The sequence below is a fragment of the Coenobita brevimanus genome, chromosome 87 (assembly GCF_032717465.1).
Source record: "Coenobita brevimanus isolate Jiangsu-jjx chromosome 87, ASM3271746v2, whole genome shotgun sequence".
In the NCBI taxonomy this organism is placed as follows: Eukaryota; Metazoa; Arthropoda; class Malacostraca; order Decapoda; family Coenobitidae; genus Coenobita; species Coenobita brevimanus.
In genome coordinates, this window is record NC_137040.1 from 1590329 (window position 1) to 1612672 (window position 22344).

A 22344-nucleotide genomic window follows, 5' to 3' on the forward strand; every position below is an offset into this window, starting at 1 on the left:
TTTTTGTCAAGTGTAGAAAGCGTTTCGTACCAAGACTGCAGTTTTTGAGTACGTATCTATGTCCAGTTATGTTTACTGAAGCCTTACAATCCACTCTGGTCACCTACCGTATACACACAATGCACTCCCACTCATTATTCGTTTATTTCATTTATTTATTTATGTACAGTACGCCATATCTGCTTTTACTTGGTTATTTTCCCACCTACGAACGCACCAAACATGTCTTTTCGATCTGCTGTTTCTAGGGTTGACGCCAAACGTTACTGGTAAATTTGGCATTGGTTCCTATAACGCAGGGACTTTGTAATTCCCCTCACGAACGCATCAAACATCTGTCATGGCTTTGTTTTTTGCAGCGGTGACATAAACGTTCTTGGGATCTGGTAAATGTTCCTATGTCCCCAAATTTAGCTAGTTCCCCCTCCCATTACCATCCCACTTTGTTGTTCCTGTAACGTAACTGGTGTGTGTGCGTGTGTGTGTGTTTGTGTGTGTACAAGGCCCGATGCCAGTCCGTTGCGAGTGGTGAGCGGCGACAGATGTGCGTGTGCGTGCGTGCGCAGAGGGGGTGCACACACACACACTCGCTCAAATCCCCTTTGTGAAACAGATGTGTTCCCGCCAAAAAATCCCCTCTTCGTGTTCTGAAGTGATGTGATTAGTGTGATATTCGTCCCAAATGGTGATTATCGCTTGTGTACAGATGAGTGTGATGAGGCAAGATTATTCAGTTCAGATCTGTGGTGTAGAGGGAAAGGGGAGGGGGGAGAGGAGGGGGAGGGAAGAGGCAGCTGTGTGTACCGAGAGCGTTATCGTACCTCCGCCATCACCACCAAACCATCTGGCGCAGCGAGAGAGTGAAAGAAAAATGGGTTGGTGTTGGTTTATTGCCATTACTAACAACTACCTTTTTCATTATACATACCGTTCAGCGGAAAGAATGAAGTGCATTTTTCCAAGTGTGATCAGAGTGAACTGCGATGATGTACTGAATAATGTGTTGTAATTTTGAATGGACAAAATTGTCGGTATTGGCAACTCTCACTCCCGGCCCGTCCTCCCCTCCCTCCCCCACGTTCTCTCCTCATGAATTCCCCCTATCCTCTCTTCCTCTCCCCCTCCCTCCCTCCCCTACTTTACTTGTCTCTTACCTCCCTCCCACCCCCTCTCTCTCCCCTCCCTCTTAGCTCGTGACGTTGCGTTGCTGAAATGTGTGATGCGTGGCAGCTGTTTGGAGGGAGGGAAGAAGGAATAAAGGAGAGAGGATGTAGGCAGGGGAAGAGAAAGAAAGCCTTTGAATTTTCCCGTCACAATCTTTTATCTCCCCCCCCCCCTCCCCGTCTCCTTCCATTTATCAATCTCTCGCCATTCGTCTGATAATCTAAAACACTGCTAGAAATGAGTTTTAATTTATAAAGTCTTTACGAATTATAGAAAAACGACAGAACGGCATGTAACGCTGAGTAAACATAACAGAAAGCCACACGTCCATGACCAATCCCACGAAATGCCATCCCGTATAAATTGTGATATACAGCTGTTATCGCACGGAACCATGACGCCGCTCAAAATGCCACTTCCAGCCAACCTATTATTCCTTCAGTTCCAGCCATTTATATGTTGTTGAAATGAGGTCCTGAGATAAATTACATATGTGTGTTGCAAGGGGGGCGCGGCCAGGGTAGAGAAGCTGCGTGTACCTGGGTGTGCCTAAGTCTGCAAGGTCATGTGTACATATATTTAGCTCTCGAGAATAGTTTCCTAGGTTACTGCGCCTCACCTTCACCTTTAAAATATTATTACCTCACATTATGGCCCACCCTTAATGTGGAGTAGTCGTACAAAAGGATGGATGGTTATAATAAAGGTTGAGAGGGTTTGTTATTTGTATGTGTAAATGCTTTATATAAATGATGGATGTTATGCCGTATAGGTGAATCATAAATTACTTTGTTCGAGATTACTTATTAACACTTGTACCAATCCCCCTTAATACATCATTGGACGGCGTATGTCCGTGATTTATTGTACGGCGTTCATTATATTCGTTGGATATTATACCGTATATACAGCTTTCATGAACTGTATCCGTCAGTCCTTCATAAATAATGGTAGTATTGTAGGGTGGGTAATTATACGGTTGGTTAATGGCGTTAATTAATATTTTCTGCTGTTCTATTAGTTGGACATTATACCGTGGTCTATTGCATCAATTCATACATGAGTATCGCTGAATGGTAATACGGAGTATTTAATCGTTATTTCGTGATAATCGATGATTATGATTATATGGTATTACGAGAGCATATAAAGAAAAACTGCCAGAGATGAATAATGCTGAATGGTAAACAATGTTAATAGCTACAGATCTTCAGACTTTCAAATTAATTATACAATTTATACAATTTTCCAAAACCGCGGTGAATGCAGGTATTTTGTTGGGAGACAGGACAGGCGGGATTCGTTCAGTTTACAGATGACCTAGCAGTCATGAGGTCGACATGTCAGTCCTTTTGTTGCTACAATGAACAGTCTATTGCGGCCAGTATGCAAGTAGGATACGCTCACATTATTACCACTAACACCTACAGTAGTTCTCTCTCTCTCTCTCTCTCTCTCTCTCACACACACACACACACACACACACACACACACACACACACACACACACCAGTCGTCTTGGCTCCAGCACACATGAGAACCTGCCATAGTAGAAGGTTTTGAGAGTCTCCGGTAACTCCTTAACACTTCACCACGATGACGCGTTATCATCACTGTTGCCTGGCGATTTTATTTAGCTTCGAAATCCCCCTCCCCCTCAGCAGAGAGGAGGTTAATGGAAGCTGTATTTAACCCCTCCAGTGCAGAGTCTCCTGGGCTGAATAAAATCGTCTGGACAGCAATGAAAAACGTACTCGGGATGCAGGTGCTTAATATCGATAGAGGCAGCATGTGACAGAACCCTCGCAGTGAAGGAATTAAAGACTGTACTTGGTGTGTGTGTGTGTGTGTGTGTGTGTGTGTGTGTGTGTGTGTGTGTGTGTGTTCAAGGTTACCGTGTGTATGGTTATGTGATGGTACACAGGTGTGGCAAGTGCTTATGTATATGCTACGTACGTGTTTGGATTTACATTTCGTGTGTGTGTGTGTGTGTGTGTGTGTGTGTGTGTGTGTGTGTGTGTGTGTGCGCGCGCGCGCGCGACCTCTATGCATGGCGTGGCTTTTTTGCTGGGTTATTTTTAGACGGCTTTGTTTTATGTGCGTTTTTTATGCTTGTGTTCTTCAGGTATGCATGTAAGTACTTGGTGAACGTGTGAATCTAATAGGTACGCAGGTAAATTTGTACGATCGTGTGCGTTTAGTTGCGTGCAGGTATGTGGGTACGAGTGTGTGCATGATGTAACCTATGCATGTAGTCACTCTGATCATGTGCCCAGCAGCCAACACAGGGACGTATTTCTGTAAGATCGTAGGCACCTAGTAGCCCATGCATGTACGTATTTCTGTAAGATCGTGTGAACCTAGTAGCCTACACATGTACGTTTTTCTGTAAGACTGTGTGCATCAAGTAGCGTATGCATGTATGTATTTCTGTAACAATGCGTGCATGTAGTAATGTCAGTATGATCTTGTGCGTCTCTAAACCGTTAGTTCAATCCAACAGCTCCCAGGATTCCCGTGTGAAGGATTGTACTGGAAGGGTACGAAGCGTACTGCCCTCCGCCTATCGGCACATAGACGCGAAGCTCATAGGTCCCTACCCCGGGGTTCCCTTACTTATTATCATTTGAAAATTCCCATTTCCCTCCCAAACTGAGGACACTGGGCCAAATGGGTTAATGGTGAAGTGTAGCCAGACTCAAGAGCTGAAAGTTTAGTAACCAAGGAGACCCATTCCTACCTCATAGCTTCTGGTAACCAAGGAGACGCAATCCCACCTCATAACTCTGGCTCAACGAATTTCATGTAACCCCAAGCTTGGTATTGTGGTTGTGAGAGTACCCCAGTTTCATCATATGTAAACAATCTCACTATTTTATTCGTGTACGTACGGCACCTTCTGGATATGTGTGGTATCGTGTGTACGTTTGACATCTTGTGTGTACGTATGGCATCTTGTGTGTACGCATGGCATCTTGTGTGTACGTACGGCATCTATGTACATATGGCATATTGTATAGGTACGGTACCTTCTGTGTATTTTGCGCGTAGTCTGATGTTTACGTTATCAGCGGACATTCACACCCAACGGACCTTGACATTGGCGTCCCCTGCTTGTGTTTTGAGCTAGCCAAATGTTGCTCTCTCTCTCTCTCTCTCTCTCTCTCTCTCCGGACAGTTGTATTATTATGACGACTCTCTCCCCCCTCTCTCACGCACATTTCCGATTTATTCTTGCTACCACCGAACGATACATCACTCGACCGCTCCAGTTCAATTTCTTTTTTCTTTTTCTTTCACGCTACCGGTAGGCGCTCTGTTGGCTCTGGGAAGACATCGAGTACAGGGGCAGACCTTCAGGAGATAAAGAAAAAAATAATCGTGTTGAAAGTGTTAATACGTAATCACGTTAAAGGGGTTAAATTAATGCAAGGATTTCCTCAAACTAAAAAAAAATAGCAGCAACCAGAATGAAGTATCTAAGTAGTTCCATGGCAACGAAGCGAAAAAAAAAATAAAAAAAATACGTCTTTGTATTCAGCACTTGCGTTTTAACTCTCGATCCCTGGCGGCCTTCCTAAGCTGGATAAAAGTGTGTGACAAGTACAAATCATATAAAGACATCTGAACACTGACGAGGTTAAAGGAGACTGATTCTAATCTCTTCACTCTGAGGCGCCATTATCATCATCATTATCATCTCTTTTCCCACCTATGGATGAGGAGTTGAATTAAATCGCCGATCATCATCATCATCAACATCCACAACCAGATCTTTTTTTCCCACTTAAAAATGGGGAAATGAACTGAGTTGTCTCCCATCATCATCAACCAGATCTCTTTTTCCAACCTAGGATGGAGAAATAAATCGCCTGCCATCATTATCATCCAGACCTCATTTCCCACTGAAGGAAGGGATGAGGTAGGGTCCAGAGATCAAAAATAAATAAATATATATAAAAAAAGATGAAAGTTAACAAAAGCCGGCCAGGTAATCTCACCGTACCTTAGGGATTTGCCAACGTGTTTATTATTAGCAAGCTTTGTGTATGAGGGTTTGTGTATGTACCATGTATATGTACCCTATCTACGTCATCTAAAGGGTACGCGGTTATGTGCACAGGGAAGCTCATGTGCGTATGTGTGTATGAGTACGTTTCTGTCTCCCTTACGATTAAATTCGCAAGTCAGAGTTCATGTGTGTTAATGCAGTCCATGTATGGTGTATTTATGTACGTGCGTCAGTGTATGTATGTAAAGTATAAATGTGTGTGTGTGTGTGTGTGTGTGTGTGTGAAAGATCCACTTAGGCAGGGAGCCAGGGAGCCAAGGGCCATGAATGGGAGCGTTGAGCCCCCACAAAAACACGGGCCCTCAAGGTTACCTGCTTACCTCCACCTACCTCTCCACCCTTACCTACGTATCTCCCTTCCCTCCTCCCAACTCTCCCTACTATCTCCCTCCTTCCCCTCCGCCCCTCCCTACTATCCCCCTACCTCCCCTCCACCCCTCCCTACCTACTCTCTCCCCTCCCCCTCCACCCTTACCTACCTATCTCCCTCCCCTCAACCCCTCCCTTCCAATATCCCATCCCTCCCTAATTTTCTCCCTTTCTCCACCACTCCCTTTCCTCCCATATTTTCCTGTATCCCTACTTCTCTTACTCATCCTCCTTGCCATCCCTCTCCTCCTCCTCCTCCTCCCCTTTTTGTTACCCTCCCTTCATTCCCCGCTTCCGTTCTTCCATCCAACCTCCTTTCTTCTTTCTCCGTGTATGTGTGTATATACTCATGTATGTAATTACCGTATATTATGTGTGCGTGTCTTACATGCGTGTACGTATACTGTCTATATGTATGGTGCATATCTGCCTATGAATTTTTGTAGTCTGTATGTATGTAGTTCTCATTCTTTCAAGTTTTTATTTGGACCCTACCACACCCCATCCGTTGGTGGGAAAAGAGGTCTGGATGATGATGATGATGATGACGATGATGATATGTACCTATGTATGTATGACTGTGTACGTGCGTGTTCGTAATGTGCACTTCAGCAGGGAAGGAGTGCCATGGGCCATGAATGGGAGCGTTGCGCCCTCACAAAAAAACGGGCCCTCAAGGTTACCTGGTTACCTCCACCCCTTCCCCCGTCCCTCCATCCCTCCCTCCTTATTTTCCTATCTCCTCAAACTTTCCAACTTTTTTTTTTTGTCTCACCTCCTCCCTACTTTCAATCCTTCTTTTCTAAACTCATCCTCTTTCCATATCTCTTCTTATATCCGTTTCTCCCTCCTCCTTTACCAGTCTTGCATACCTTCCTCCACCTCTACCTTCCTTCTTCCCGTCACTAGCTAACTTACTTCTATTACTATCGCCTCCTCCGATCTCTCCCCTTTTCCCTCCTCTCCCTTTACACCATATCTCCATTTTCACTCTTCCTTTCCTCCTCCTTTTGCACCCATCATTCCCCCGTCACACTCCATCATTCACCCACCTTTACTATTTCCTTTTCTTTTCCTCTGACCCCTCCTTTTCCTCTCCTACTATTCACTATTCCTTCAATGACTTAATCTTCCACCCTCCTTCCCTTCCCTCACATGGCCCTGCCATCTCTTCTTCGTACTTTTCATTCTACTTCTCCTCTTCTATCTTTTATCTTTTCCTCTATTCACCCAATCCTCTCCTTTCTCTTCTAACTTTCCCACAACCCTATACACTAATACCCATTCTCTCTCTCTCTCTCTCTCTCTCTCTCTCATTTCCACGGCATTTCACAGTCTTTTCTTTAGTACAGTTTTCTTGTTTCTTCTTTATCTCATCCGTTTTCTCTGTTCTACCCCCCCCTCCTCTATTCACGTCCCTCCCCCTCCCCCCCCTCTCTCTCTCAGCCCTACCTACTGTTCCCTCCATTTATCCCTTGTACCCTCCCCTCCCTGTCCCTTCCCGTCCCCTTCCACCCATCCCCTCTCTCTTCTCCTTGGCTTCTACCTTACCTAACCCCATCCATCATCCCTATAGATACCCAACACACCAAGACCCCACCATCTGCAGCTCTCTCTCTCTCTCTCTCTCTCTCTCTCTCTCTCTCTCTCTCTCTCTCTCTCACCTGCACGCTGTCTTCCCTTCCCTCCCCCTCCAGTCCATTTTTCCCTCTGCTCGCTTTGCACTTCTCTCTCTCTCTCTCTCTCTTACCCACACACACACACACACACACACACACACACACACACACACACACACACACACACACACACACACACACACCGTCGTTTTAAAAAATGTACGATAAAATAGTAGCTAGACGAATCATTTTGCAGGAGCCTCAAGCCAATAATAAATATAATTTGGCAACACACGTAATTATTCACACATACCTTGGCTTGTGAGCGCCATTTAGCTTCGAAGTGGGATCTGAAAGGAAAATGAAATATATATATGATTAAAGACAAACCTACAGTAGTTGTTTATAATTATTAATATCGAAATATCTAGGATGTGAAGGGATGTCTTTTCTTTTTTCTCAAGAATACCTTGGGGCCTAGTAAGAAAAAGTTGTTTTACCTCCTATTTCTGTGTTTTGTCTCTTCCTCCACTCACCCAATCCTCTATTTTCTCCTCTTTCCTACAACCCTATACTCTCTCTCTCTCTCTCTCTCTCTCTCTCTCTCTCTCTCTCTTTCTCGTTGGCTTCTGTATTATATTTGACCTCATCTGTTACCTAACGTAGCAGTTAAGGTTGTGATGAATTTTTTAATCCAAACAATTCAATATATCATAATGCATGCAGTGTGACAGCAAAGAATTTATTCACCTTCAATACGTAAATATTAAGTCACAAAATTTCATCATGCGTAACTGGAGGACGCACAAGAACCAGTGTGTGTGTGTGTGTGTGTGTGTTCTTCATCGATTTTTTTTTTCTCCCTTCAATTTAAATTTTTCCGCGACCCTCTTTTTCCCGTCCAGTGTCCTATGGTATCGTGTAATTTTTGTTCTTTCCCCTCAGCCAAACGTTTCCAAGTGTGCTCTGTCTCCTTCATCTAACGTTTTAGTCCTCATGTATGTCCTACCCATCTAATGTTCTCTCATCGTGTCAAACGTTTGTTCTTCCCCTCCAACTTTGCCTGTGTAATGTTTCCATTCCCCATAAATATTTTCCCTCCCTTATCTATCGTCTTCCCTCTAAAATTATCTGCCCACACCATCCAACGTTTCTTTCTCCCTCGTCAACCATTTTCTGCAGCTTATTTTTGCGTCCCGTCTAACGTTTTTACTGTCACCCTCAAACGTTGTCTTCCCATCCAGTCAAACTTTTTCTCCAAGTTATTTCAGCGTCTCAGTCTAACATTCTCTTTCTTTATAACTTTTCCTTTGCTCTCATTGTAATGTTTTTCTTCCGCCCTTAACGTTTCCCCCTCATTTCTCCCTGTATATATTCCCCTCCCCTAATACTGATTATTCTTTCTCCCCTTAGCACATTTGTCTCCTATAGCACTAACTTTTCTCCACCCCTCCCCAATATTTATCTACATTTCTCACATCTTTAACAAGCATTTTTTTTTCTTAATTCCAGCTAATAAATAAATTTCTCCCTTCCCACAGATTTAACACAATGACAGACGAACTCCTGTCACTCAAGTGGAACAATCACAAGTCCACATTCGCCGACATCCTCACAATACTCAGGGATCAGGTAAGTTGGAAATAGTCCTCCTTCCCTCCTCTCTTTCTCCTTCTTTGCTCCTCTTGTGCTTGTTGCTTTTCTCCTTCCCGTCCCCTGCCTTTGCTTGTGTGTGTGTGTGTGTGTGTGTGTGTGTGTGTTTAAGCTTCTCTGTCTGTAGCTGCATCATTTTTACTTTACTCTCTTGTCCTTCAGTCTAAAAAAAAAAAAAAAAAAAAAAAAAAAATCCTTTCAGGTTACACTATGATAGTCTCTATTCTCCTTTCACACTTTCCTGTAAAATGTCCACGCCAGTTTTTCTATACGGCGTGGTGTTCTTTCTGACTTTTTCCTGCAGGCTTCGGCTGGAGGGTTTGGAGGGCGGGGGAGAGCCTTCTTCTTTGCTATCCTTATCTCATTCTAGTAGTTCAGTTACTCTTCTAGGAGCTGCCTAGCATGGGCCAACCGGCCTACTGCAGTTATCCTCTCTTCTTATGTTCTTTTTCATCTCTTTGCCACTATATGGGCCTTTTGTTTTCACTTAGTTTTTTTTTTTCTAAACCTTTATTTTCTGTTCACTTTTTCATGTTTTGTCTTCTTTGTCATCTGTTCCTTGAAATGTTGCATATTTGTTTCAAAAATTTAACCTTTGGGGGAGAATGATAGCTCTTTTTTTGTTACTTTTGCACCAAGACTATTCAGCCCAAGAGAGCCAACCTCACAGTGATGAAATTTGACACTGTTAGTCCCTTCATCACAAGAAATTCAAAATTCTGTACTAACTCACCTAGGCTGCCAAAATGAGACATCAAATTACTGAGGCTAATATTAAAAAATAAAGTTTCATAAATCATAAACTACCTGCCGTACCGCATATTATATTCCAACACTAATTCCTTCTTTCTTTCCCACTCGCTGCCTCATGTTGGCGGTGGCTCCCTCAACAGGAAGTATTCATCGATGTGACGCTGGCATGTGGGGGGAAGCAGTACCCCGCACACAAGTTTGTGCTCTCCACATGCAGCGACTACTTCAAGGAGATGTTTACCAAGAACCCCTGCAAACATCCAATTGTCTTCATGAAGGATGTATCTGCGCGGGATCTGGAAGCACTCCTGGATTTCATGTACCGAGGGGAAGTCAATGTGCCACATCACAACTTGGCTTCGCTAATAAAGACTGCAGAGGGTCTTCAAGTCAAAGGTCTAGCTGTACCCGATGACCCAGTACAGGTCCGAAAAGCCGACAGGCCACCTCACAGGGAAGTGTCCACTCCTAGACCACCCCCAGAACCAGCAGCCAGTCCAGTCCCAAAGCGCAAGAAACTTAGGGAACCAGAGTATGTGTCTGGAGGTGGTGGAGGCGACGGTGGTGGTGGTGGCGGTGGTGGTGGTGGAGGCAGTGGAGGAGGAGTAGGCAGTGTAAGTGGGAGAGGAGGGGGTTTGGGGATGGCTTATGGTCCAGGCATGTCCCCTCAAGAACCCAACAGTCCATACGACCTCTCTCAAAAGTCTTCATCCTCATCTGTTTCCCAATCTGACAACCCTCATGTTGATGGAGCGCCACATTCAGCCTCTCCAGACCAGGGCCATCAACAGCCACACCATCAATGTTCGCCAGACGACCGCCACAAACGGGTGTCCAGCACTCCACAACCTCCCCACACCCCACAGCCACCCCGCTCCCCTCTGCCCATAGGCCCTACAGACCTCAATTCCCTAGAGAAGGTGCGTGAGGATTCTGACCCCGTCCCTGGCCCATCATGGAGACCCTCAGCCTCCAAACCAGAAGACGAAGTGGTGAGTTGACTTGCTTTTCTGTTGACTGTGTGATACTGTATATTGCACCCATTTGTGGTATACTGTATTTTGCTTTATATTTTAAAGTACAGCAGTAGAACTGCAGGTCCTCATTACATCAAATTTTATTGACATTCATGCAGTCATTATTTATCCTTCAGTTCAGCCCCTCTCGAGACACTATACAGTATTAGGCTAATATCTATAAATTAGTTCCCCACATACCATCCACATAACACAGTATAAACTAATAAATACACCACCACCAAACCACAGCCACCCAGCTACACTGACAAAGCCCATTATTACAACGGTACAACCACATCTCCAACACCAAACGTATTTATCAAACACACACAGAATAAAAGTCATACTACCATAGCCTTCAACAGCTATTCACTGTATGTACTATGGCTCAAAAAAGTGTCCTTACTAAAGTGACACGAGTCATGCTGACACAATGGATGACAAAATATGGAATACCATCATTGTTCAAATCGCTCTACTCATTGTGGAGTCCTGCATTCATGCGAGTAAGGATACTTTTTTGAGCAATGATAAGTACACTACACAAACACTGTCGAACAGGACCAACTACATAACTCTTACAATATCTAGACCCATACCACTACATGATTATACACTCCTATACTCTGCCAACTTGGACTAGATCAAAAATTTTCACTTCTTCATGTTGAATGCTGAGGTATGATTAACATCAGGGTATGGTGCCAGTTACAATGAAGTACTAGTGAAAGGATGCAGAGCTGTAATATTGTCTTGTTATGCCATTTAGCTGTGAGAAGTAAGCAGCAAAAGAATGAAAATCCCTGCCAAAATAACAGAACTCCCACACAGCATATGCCATCACTAATATAGCTCGCACCTAACCTTCACACCATACCTACACTACATACTATCATAACTTACAGCTACAGAGCCACAACACACAGTTATATACCAATACAACATCAACACATGAACATAACAGTTAACACTCAAATAACCTTCACTACAAACAGTGATCACAACCCACTCTCACACATACACAATACTGTACCTATATAACATCACCACACCTACACCAATCCAGCCACATCAAACCACACCCACACCAGTATGGCCAATCCAAACCAACCCACACCTACACCACAGTAACCTATACCCACACATGCACCATTACAACTACACCATAATAATACACACTACACCAACATTATCCACCCTGACATCAATACAGCCACATCACATCAGCATAACCTACACCCACACCCATAAAAGCAAAGCACACCAGAATGACACCTGCCCAAAGCACGCTACCATAACCTTCACCCACACATTTTATACTCGTACAGCCAACATCACACCCACAACTCACCTCTGATTGGAAACTGTCTCCCCATGCAGGTTGTGAAAGAGGACATCTCCATAGACGAGGAGGAGGAGGACTGGGGGCTAGAGAGTGGCACCGGGAGTGATATGGGGGATGCGAGCAGTGGGGGTGAGCAGCATCACTCGCTTGACATCCCCCCACCCAACTCTTGCTCCAACTCTAGTCTCCCTACCTCCTTGGACCCAGCTCTGGTGAGTAAGGTTTTGGTTCTGTCAGGTACTGGTTGGGTCTGTTTCTATTATGTCTGCAGCCATATTCTGGAATGATAAATTATTTAATGAATACAGTACAGATACAGATAAGTTCTCATCATAAGTAATTTTTTTTTTTCCCTACCAAGTCCACAGTAAAATATTTTGCCTAATAAAGTTCTGCAGCATATTATAAAGCTGAGTTTTCAATTCCCCCACTTTACAGTACCAACTACAGTACACTGATCAAAGCTGTGATACTGAACACAGCCCATTCATATAATGAGGACTGCCTGATTGTGATCTCAGTTGTTATATCATGGAAAAAAAAAAAAGAGTATCAGAGGGTTTACTACAAATGACTGTAATGCAAGTAATTAATATATTTTACTGTAACTTGGCCTAAATTTCCATCTCTCCACCTTGAATGCTAAGTTGGAACAAAAGACTAACACTAGACTATGATGATAGTCTGGAAAAAGTCTTACGGAAAGGATGCAAAGCTGCAGAATTGTTTTTACTGCCACTGTGCGGCATGAAATAAGTTACAGAAAGAAAAATCTGGGCCAAGTAAGGTGAAAGAGTAATCGTATATTTTATTACTGGGCATATGAAAATTAATTACTGTACTAATTTTGTATAATTACTGTACTGTACTGTACATATTTATATTTTAAAAAGAGAATATGGCTGATAGATGCATGATACCATACATAATTTGGGGATGCATGTTGGTGTGTGACTAATTTTTCTTTTGGCTTAAGAGTGCTAAGATATACAGGTAGTCAGTAAGTATTAAAGGTAATGAATATTATGCTTACTTGGTTTTTGAACAAAGGATATATAAGTTAAGTTGGCCATATACTCTGAACCTCCTCACTTCCTGATACTGTATTTGGTATAGTTAAGAGACAGTTTGTTGACAGCTCTTGGCCAGCTGAGGCAGTGGAAGGTGCTACATGAACTATTATTATGTGATGCTAATATGAAGCAGACCACAAAAGAGTATGGGAAGGAAAGATACTCTGTTGTTTGAGGAGGTATGAGAAATGGAGGAGGACACAGTACTGGCAGAGAACTGTTGGTAAACTTTTGCTCATAGCTTTACATCTTGTTCATACTACCTCTTGACAACTTTATTCAGTTTGGGAGAGAATTTCAGAAATGGAAGCATTGCCTAAAACTTTTATTAACCTGTTCAGTACGAGTGTTTTTCCTGCATTGCATGAAATTATCTCGTCAGTACCAAGAATAAATGATAGCCAGTCATCATCATGTAAAGGTTAGCTTCTTCACTCCAAATACATCTTCTACTTAGTATTTTATTCTTTCAATGTTCAGATGATTTTATTGAATATATTGGAAGGGTTAAATATAGTCATTATTAATGCATTTTGTATTAGAAGTTTTCCAAAAACTGAATGTCATGTGTAGCTAACAAAAATAAATTTAAGTAATAAATCATCATATAGAAAACGTTACCGTATTGTACTGGACTACAGTAGCTTAGTCTCAGGTTCCCCCCCCCCCCACTCCAAAAGAAGTATTAGGAGATTATATCACCATTTATTTAAAGTCATCATCATCCAGACCTCCTTTCCCACCCTAGGGCAGAGTGAGAAGTAGCAACATCCCGATGGCTCATATTTGCCCAGTTCATTGGGCCATTCTTCCATTCACTCATCATTCAAGCACCCAGAATCCTGGCTATATTATGAATACGGTAATCAGGTACTGGGTACATGTGGTAAAAGTTCAGTGCTAGAAATTTATTTATGAAACATTCAGTCCTAAGCAGACATTACTACAGACCTGCACTTCAGATACTTCATTCAGTCTTAGCACAAGATGATATTGCTCAGTGAAGAGAAATCCTAGCTATCAGAGGCTCCATAAACTATCTGGAGAACGACCTCTTTGCTAAAAATACAGTTAGGGTTTTTACTTAGGCTAATTATAGACTGTTTTATTTATTCAAGAGAAATCTAAGCACTGAAAGGGTAAAGATTATATGGTCTCAAGTCTGGCTAAACAGATTTAGCCCATTCACGTCAAGAGTTGTCTCCTATATTGGTGGTAGCACAAATAAAATGAAGATGGCATTGCAATGAAACGGTTAACCAGTTCAGTTTGATGTCAGTTATATTTTACACTTCTTACCACCAAATTATTTTACATGGCTTAAGTGAGATACTCTACCCAAACTGACAATCTAATCTAACTACACTTAGGCAGCAGTTGAACTGAATGAGGTTAGAGATCTTTGTTGAGGTACAGTAACTAATTGCACTATTGTAGCAACATGTGTTAAGTAAAAAAATGTCCTTGGGCCAAAGGGATTACAAGAAGGAAATGGAAGGAAAGACAGCACCTAGTCTAGCAAGGTAATAAATGTTGGCAACTATGATTTTCTTTGTACAGTACTTGTGAGGGTACAGAATGAAAAACTGGTGAATTCCATACACTCGCAGTCATTATTACACGTCAGGGATGTGTTCCTTTCCAAGGTATTACAACATTTTCTACCAAATTGGTGCCTGTAAACTGAGTGAAATTAGCAGTTCATTTATATATGTAGTACTGTAGCTTTTAATGGGTACATTTTTTTCTCATTTACCATGTACAGTACTGAATACAAAAAAGAAAGTAAAATGGAGATTATTAACAAGGAATTGCTATACAGTAATAAAATACAGATTATATGAGAGAAGAATTGTTGCAAGCTATAGGAGACTACCTCAGCATAGATCATGATAGTAGCACACCATATCACACTGGATAGGCAGGATCCAAGAGTAGAAAGATTGCACAAATGTGGGAGAACAATGAACACAGTACTAAGCACAGCCTCTGGGGGGTGGGGGGGGCACTGATTTATATTACAGAGAGAAACAATGCAAGCCACTGGTATTTAAGAGTAGTTAATTACTGTATGGTACGTTGTAGAACCAGGGACCGAGCTATCTAAAAGTACATTAACCCCTTCAATCTGATGACAAATTTTCATTTTAATCTTGGAACTTTCACACAATTTTGGTAACTTCTGGGGAGACCATTTGTAGTAATGGCAATGGAAACTGTCCATTAACTCCTTCAAAACCTGATTCTGCTCCCCAAGACTAATAAAGCCATTGGAAGGCAACAAGAATAATGTGCAAAATACAGCACAGGGTCAAAGGGGTTAATCTGGAAATTACCACTGAACACTGGTTACAGTATGAGAGAAATCAACTTTAGTGTATGAAGAATTAAAATGAGGATTACATTTTTTAACATTTTAAGTTGCAGTACAAAGCTGTTACTACTTGTGATCAAATTCCCAGGACTGAATATTAGTTAAGAGTCAGTGTTGAATACTGTGTGGGGTAGAGCAGAGAATTTTCAAAGCTGCAGTGACAAATGAAATACATGGCTCATTTTCTTAATAATAATAACAGTAAAGTGACATTTGCTAACTGGCTGCCAAATTCAGTATCATCTATAACTGCATAATTTTCACAATACAGTGTTCTGGAGTTGTGGGGGAAGGCGCATATTTATCTGATATATTACTCAGAGTCACAAACTTTAATTTTGAATTGAAGTAATCTAGTACCAGAAGCTAACATTTCTGTGACCCATTTACAGTAACATTTTGATGCTTGATGGTATCAGGACGGGAAATGAGCATGAAAATTTTCATGAAAAAAAAAAAATAAATAAATAATATATATATATATATACAGGTTATGCGAAGCTCTCTTAAGTTGCTTAAAATTGTCTGGTGGTAGCAGAAATAATATGCAAAAAATCATCGTTCTGCTGAACAGGTTACTGGAGATGTTTTTAACCTCTTCTATAGGAGGTCTGTCTCTGAAACTAAATAAAATCATCTGATGGTCATAAGGACAAAATAGAAAAATCACCATAAGATGAGTGTTGAAGGTAGCAGAATTCCTGTTATTGGACTACAAAAAATTTTCTCCATCTATCTATCTATTGCCAGATGCCTCAAGTCTGTAAGGGGTGGCCACAAACAAATTGTTGCCCTGTCCATCGCCATTTCACTGCCCTGCCCCGAGCTCACACCCCCCTTTCTCATATACCTCTCTACTCCATCCCTCCATTTCATTGAAGTACAGGAAAAATAATAAGCCAGACAGTCCTCTCATAAGTACTGTAATATTAAGTGAAGTAAATGTTTCTGTAATATCTTCTTACTGGGAATGACACAAGGCAACATGCAAAGATGATAATAATCATCATCCAAATCATATTTCCCAATAATAACTATGGCGGACAACATCCAGATATACAGTAACAATAAGGAAGCATAAACTTGGGAGAATTATCAACAAAGTTGCCAGTAACATGGGACATACTTAATCACTATCCTGATCTGTTCGCATTAGGGGGAGCAAGGGTCCAGAAAAGCAAACGTAAAGTACAACAGAGGTAGAACCATCAACAGCAAGCCCAGTGCAATGGATCCGAGATTCATTCATCCACCATTTAAGCCCCACAAATCCTAGCATGACCTCACCGACCGAACCATCTGGACATATTCGGGAGTATTTTTTAGATGTGGAAGCACCTCTACATGCAAACATTATGTCAGTCACTAAGGATTTTCATAAAGGAGGTGCTTTGTTCCCACTGACTTTAGCAAAGCCCTATAGGAGGACCCTGATCTCCTATATCTGTTCAGTTCAGTACTTTTGCACTTGTCTACTGATGCACTTCACAAAATATCTACTATATAACTAGGTCATCATTTATCAAGTTAAGGAGGGATGGCAAACCACTATCATGTATTCCTCCGTACAATACAGAACATAATTCATTCACCCAACTTGATCACATCTCAGATCATCCTGCAGGCATATATCTTCCACACTGTGATTCTTGGAAAATTATTGAAACATTTCATGTGCAATCATTCCATCTGCATTTCTTTGAACCCATTAAAGTTCAAGCAGTCCTCATTTGTAGTGAAGGATGTGTTCCAAAATACAGTATCATAACTTCTCCCATACAACTGGCAAATCAGCTTGATATGCAGCTACCAGTGAAACTTAATGTGGACCTGAAGGCAAAAAATAGCAATAAAAAAGGACACCATACACAGAAGACAACTGTTAATGCGTTACATGTTAGAAAAAAAAAGCTGCTTAATGTAAGAAGTGGTTTTAGAGTAAAGATGTTCTCAAGTAAAGTACACAAATAAATTTCAGAAAACACATTTTGAACCCTACAAACCTTACAGAGCATTACCTATTGTTTAAAATGTACTCAAGTCTGAGGGAGCCGGTTGACATATGACCTATATCACTTACAGTTGGAAAATTGGTTAAGATGCTCATAATGATGACAACAATGATGACTGTAGAGTATAATGGCACAAACAGGTACAGGTACAGAGTAACATCTTTATTATTATCCTCTGTTCAAAAACCATGTCTTTTGTACTGTACAGTTGCAGCAACTTACATGTACATATAATTGTTGGGCTACGGATCTTTATTTAACTTTTACTAAACTCTAAGCTGCTTAACCCCTTGATGGCAGTGACATTTTTTATTCTTGCTACCTCTAGATGATATTCAATTCAAAACCGACTTTTGGAACTGTAGTTGTTAGAAAGATTCTTCATTAACCCATTCACAAAAGGTCTTGCAAAAGCTGAACAAAATAGCCCAGAGGTACCACTAGTATCAATAAACCATGTCACCACATCACAGGGGAAATTATCTTATGCTAATCCACCACATCTTTTGTATTTTTTTTTTTTTTTTTTTAATTAATATTTTTCCAATGGTAAGTTTTATATACAATATATTGTTACTGACACTTTTGCAATAATGTAGTTGGGATACCGAAAATTTGATTATCACTTGTTTTGTATTGCATGATGATCATGATGTTATTTCATGCACAACTTAACTTGAACCATTTTGCACTTTCCCATGACATAGCTTTATTTATTTATTTATTTATTTTTTTTTTTTATTTATATTTTTTTCAGTCATAAGGATTCTAAATGTCATCACAGTAACTTTATTTACGTCAATGATTTGATGCACTGACGGTCACACACAAACATACCTGACCAGTTACAAATAGGTACCGAGTTGATTCTGAACTTGACTAGTAATGAAGCCTGAGCTTACCTCATGACTGGTGAATTGACAATAGGGCTGCCACTGACTGTTGACATAGCATCACCTGCTTGATGGGCAAACTGTCAGATAAGGTTGTGGAGGTCTCTTTGGAGGTGCTTGTATTATGCGCTCTAGAAGGAGAGTATAGAGTGATGATATTAAGTATTGTCAAGGGGTGGAGTTTAGAAAAACTGTCTGATAAAACATGTTTCATAATTACTGTAATTTTATACAGTTGTAAGTCATATGAAAATAAAAAATACAATTCATAATGTTGTATGTGACACTACAATAACCAAAATACAATTCAGTCTGTTGTAAGTCATATTGAAGTAAAAATGCAATTCAGTACCGGTACAGTATATTGTAAGTCATATTAAAATAAAAATGCAATTCAGTATGTTGTAAGTCACAGTTTTAAAAAATACAATTCAGTAAAATTTTTAAACAAGAGTACTGTACAATGCATTATTGTATAATATTATTAGTTTCGTAGGTGACTGAACTGTATGCCATATATTTAACAAAGTTTGGAACTTTCTGTGCATGCAGGTGTTTACAAACATGTAAAAGCAGTTCTTCAGTTATCCAGTTAAAGATGAACCTGTTTTTCAATATAATAGCATTCTTTATCATTTATATCTATATGAGGAGATTCTGCATGTATACTGGATTAATAAAAATTGGTGAAACTCAAGTGAGCAAATGAAGAGCAGTTTCATTCAGGGCTATTTTCAAGTCACCTCCTCCCTTCTGATCCTCTGAGATGGCCAAGCCATTGGTGGCCACCCTCTGTGGATCCTGACCCGCCACTTGCCCCACCCTGAGTGCTGTAGATGTTGTTGTAGACTCACCGGCACCCGCATGAAGTTGTCAGGTCGGCTCACTCGCACCAGCCGAGGCTTTGTGGCACGTGTGATGTGGTAGAATTGGCGGTGAGAGTGTGCCATGGTGGGTGGAGGAGCCTGCCCCCTCCTGCCCTCTACCTGGCCCAGACAAGCTACTAAAGTGCCACTCTCTCTTGTTGCAGGGTCGCCCACCTCCTCATGTCCTTAGCGAGCAGCTGCTGGGTCATGGGCTGAAATGTCCCATCTGCCAGAAGGAATTCAAAGTGCTGGGTTCACTCAAGCGGCACTACCGCAGCCACATAAACTTTAAACCTTACATATGTGACATCTGTGGCAAGAGTTTCACTCTGAATCAATACTTGATAGAGCACAGACGGACACACACAGGAGAGAGACCTTACAAATGTCATGTATGTGGCAAGAGCTTTGCTCAGACAGGCACACTGTACCACCATGTGCGCAATGTACACCAAGTCAGCTGGACCGAGAAACCCCAACCAGACAGGAGCTAGGGGTTGGCCAGTGGGGAGCGGCAACCCCCCTTGTGTGCCGCGCGGTCACCTTTGCTCCTTGGGTCGTGTTCTCAGTGGCTTAGGAGGCTTACTAGCACCTTTTCCTTAGCAATTTGTTTTGTGTATTACACATTAACATCACCTAGCGTGTTGGTTACGTCTTTATATTATCGACATAGTTTCCATACATACAAAAACATATTAATGTGCTTCAAGAAGTAAAAACTGGTAAGGAAGAGGTGCTAGGGATCCTTAACCAACGAGAATACAGGCCCTTGACAACCAAATCAAATCAGGGTCTTTGTTGTTCTCAACACTTGTCTGCCTTAATTTTGCATAATGACTACCTGTATGACGACACATCCAGCTGCTGAGCAGAGTGACGAGCTTGTGTGTACAGTTGACGAGTTTTTATAGTTTTATGAACTTTATAATATAATCAAGTTGCTTTAATGAAATTTAGTCTCAAATTTATTTCTCAAAATGTGTATATGTTGGCTATTATGGCTTAATCTACTTAATCACCAAAGTCATTATTTTATAGAGAACATTTTATCTCAGTATATCATACTAAATAAATACTTAATTTACACCACAACTTGGTCACAAACGTTTATACAAATTTGTATATGTAATCATATTTATTTGCTAATAAAATAAGTTGTAAGAAATGCACAATAAATGAATGAAATCCTCTTTAGTTTTTTAGTGAAGAAATCCTTGGTACAGTAAGAATAGCTGCTAGTGTAAACGTAAATAGAGACTTTAATGTACTGTTACATGGCAATGCAATTTATAATGGCTCTGTACCTCAAACAGCATACTGCTTTCACATTTAACATCATTTTCAACCACCTGTTACTTAAGAATTATTATGTAAGCAGTTTTGCTGAGACCTGAAGTCAGATGTATGTAGGATCTACCACAATGGGAAAATGACACATTTATTTAGTGTCATATTTTTAGCTTGACCAAGTTAGGTATTCATCACTCCCTACAAGCTGGGAACAAGGACCTCAGACTTGTATTGAATGTGACTGCAGACCAGGAAGACAGACCTTTCTATCACAGATATATGGCGAAAAACATATACATAGAACTTTAAGCTAGATTACCTATCTAGACAGCTATTCATGAAAAAGGAATGTTATTGCTACTAAGTTTAGTTCTTAATTATTAACTACCTTAATTCTGCCACTATTGACACATAAGATATACAGCTATACATACTAGAGGGAGGTTTTCAAGTCCCAATAGTAATGAGGTGGCAAAGGTTAGTTCATGGAGTAATAAATGCTCAAACTTTTCCCTTACTTGCCAATGTATCAGCTTGTGAGGCATGTGGGTGCTGGCTTTGATGGTGGCAAGTGGTGATTCCTTCTGGCAGGTGGGGGTGCATGGACTGGCAGAATACCAGCATTTAGTCAGTGCCTGATCCAAATTTCCCCCTTGTTTCAGAAGGATTTGTCAGCAAAGTCCAAGGGGAAGCGAGATGACCCAGAGATGTTGAGTCCACAGGGTCACAGCAGTCTGCAGCCTTCTCACTCTTCCCCGTTACTCTCTGGCCCCATGCTGATGCCCCCTTCTGCACTCTGGGGACAGGAAGGCAGTGTTAATGTCGAGGAAATCTTACCCTGTCCCATCTGTGGTAAGCAATTCCCCAAGAAGCGAAAATCCAATCTACAAGTACATCTGCGCACCCACACTGGCGAACGACCCTTCAAGTGCCAGCAGTGTGGTCGGGGATTCAAGCAGAAGGCTCACTTAGAGAAACATCTTGAAAAGTCCTGCCACGTTATGTCTGAATACGTGCCTTATCCTTTTTTCCCGAAGATATGAATCACGGGCGACCAGAACGCCAACCACACAGTGACCCCTGAGGCTGGTGGCAGAGCTTGCTGGCTGAGCGATCCTACCTCAGCGCCCCCCAACCGACCATGGCCTGTATTCTCATCGGCTTAGAAAGTTTTCTAGCACCTTTTCCATACCAGTTTATTTTGCATACTACACATTGCCAGTGTATAGTATATTATTTGTCTTTTTAATACTGTACTGACATGATTGGTATAAATAACATCAACAGAATATTAATGTGCCATATGCTGAAATAAACTGGTAAGGAAGAGGTGCTGGGGATTCTCCTAAGCAGACAAGAATACAACCCCATGGCTTGGCGCACTGACCCCCTCACCCCCAGCTAAGCATATTCAGCCAGCCAATTACATTACTTTGCCTGTGGTGTAACACAATGTTTATAATAAACATTTAATTACAGTGACAAAGACTGGACAAAATAATAATAACTGGCTTTAAGCTGCTCACTATATAGAGCAACCTGTGAAATCTCTTGTATGAGATACTACAACTAAATGTTTAAGGTATGAACACATGGATTCCTTCTCGCTACATTTTGTCAACACGGGTACGGCCGTCCGATATTAGTTTTGTATTCGCATATATGTACAATAATGAAGTTTAATGTTCTAGGGATTACTTTAGCTGAGTGCAGCTTCCGTGATGCTACTTTGGTGTAAATACTTATGTGGTCCTTGTACAGAGAGTGCTAACACAGTCTCCTGGTTGGGCTGAAACTCCAAGCCACCTAGAGACTCACCCTCCCTCCAGGATCTGTCATTCA

General features: G+C 41.4%; 1 protein-coding gene across 5 annotated transcripts in view; it reads left to right on the plus strand.

Annotated features, from left to right (window-relative positions):
- The window catches only part of LOC145411009 (uncharacterized), a 49866-nt gene extending 28148 nt beyond the window's left edge, over positions 1–21718 (plus strand). For 2 of the 5 annotated variants that reach the window (XM_080281072.1, XM_080281068.1), the window contains exons 2-5: positions 8766–8856; positions 9771–10622; positions 12030–12206; positions 21165–21718. In XM_080281072.1, coding sequence (XP_080137198.1) covers positions 8776–8856; positions 9771–10622; positions 12030–12206; positions 21165–21545 — 1491 coding nt within the window. In that variant the 5' untranslated portion in view covers positions 8766–8775 and the 3' untranslated portion in view covers positions 21546–21718. Of the gene's footprint in view, positions 1–596; positions 686–8765; positions 8857–9770; positions 10623–12029; positions 12207–19376; positions 20389–21164 lie in introns of those variants that run through there. The other 3 variants (XM_080281071.1, XM_080281069.1, XM_080281070.1) reach the window with 3 other exon arrangements.
- Positions 21719–22344: the final 626 nt, after the last annotated feature.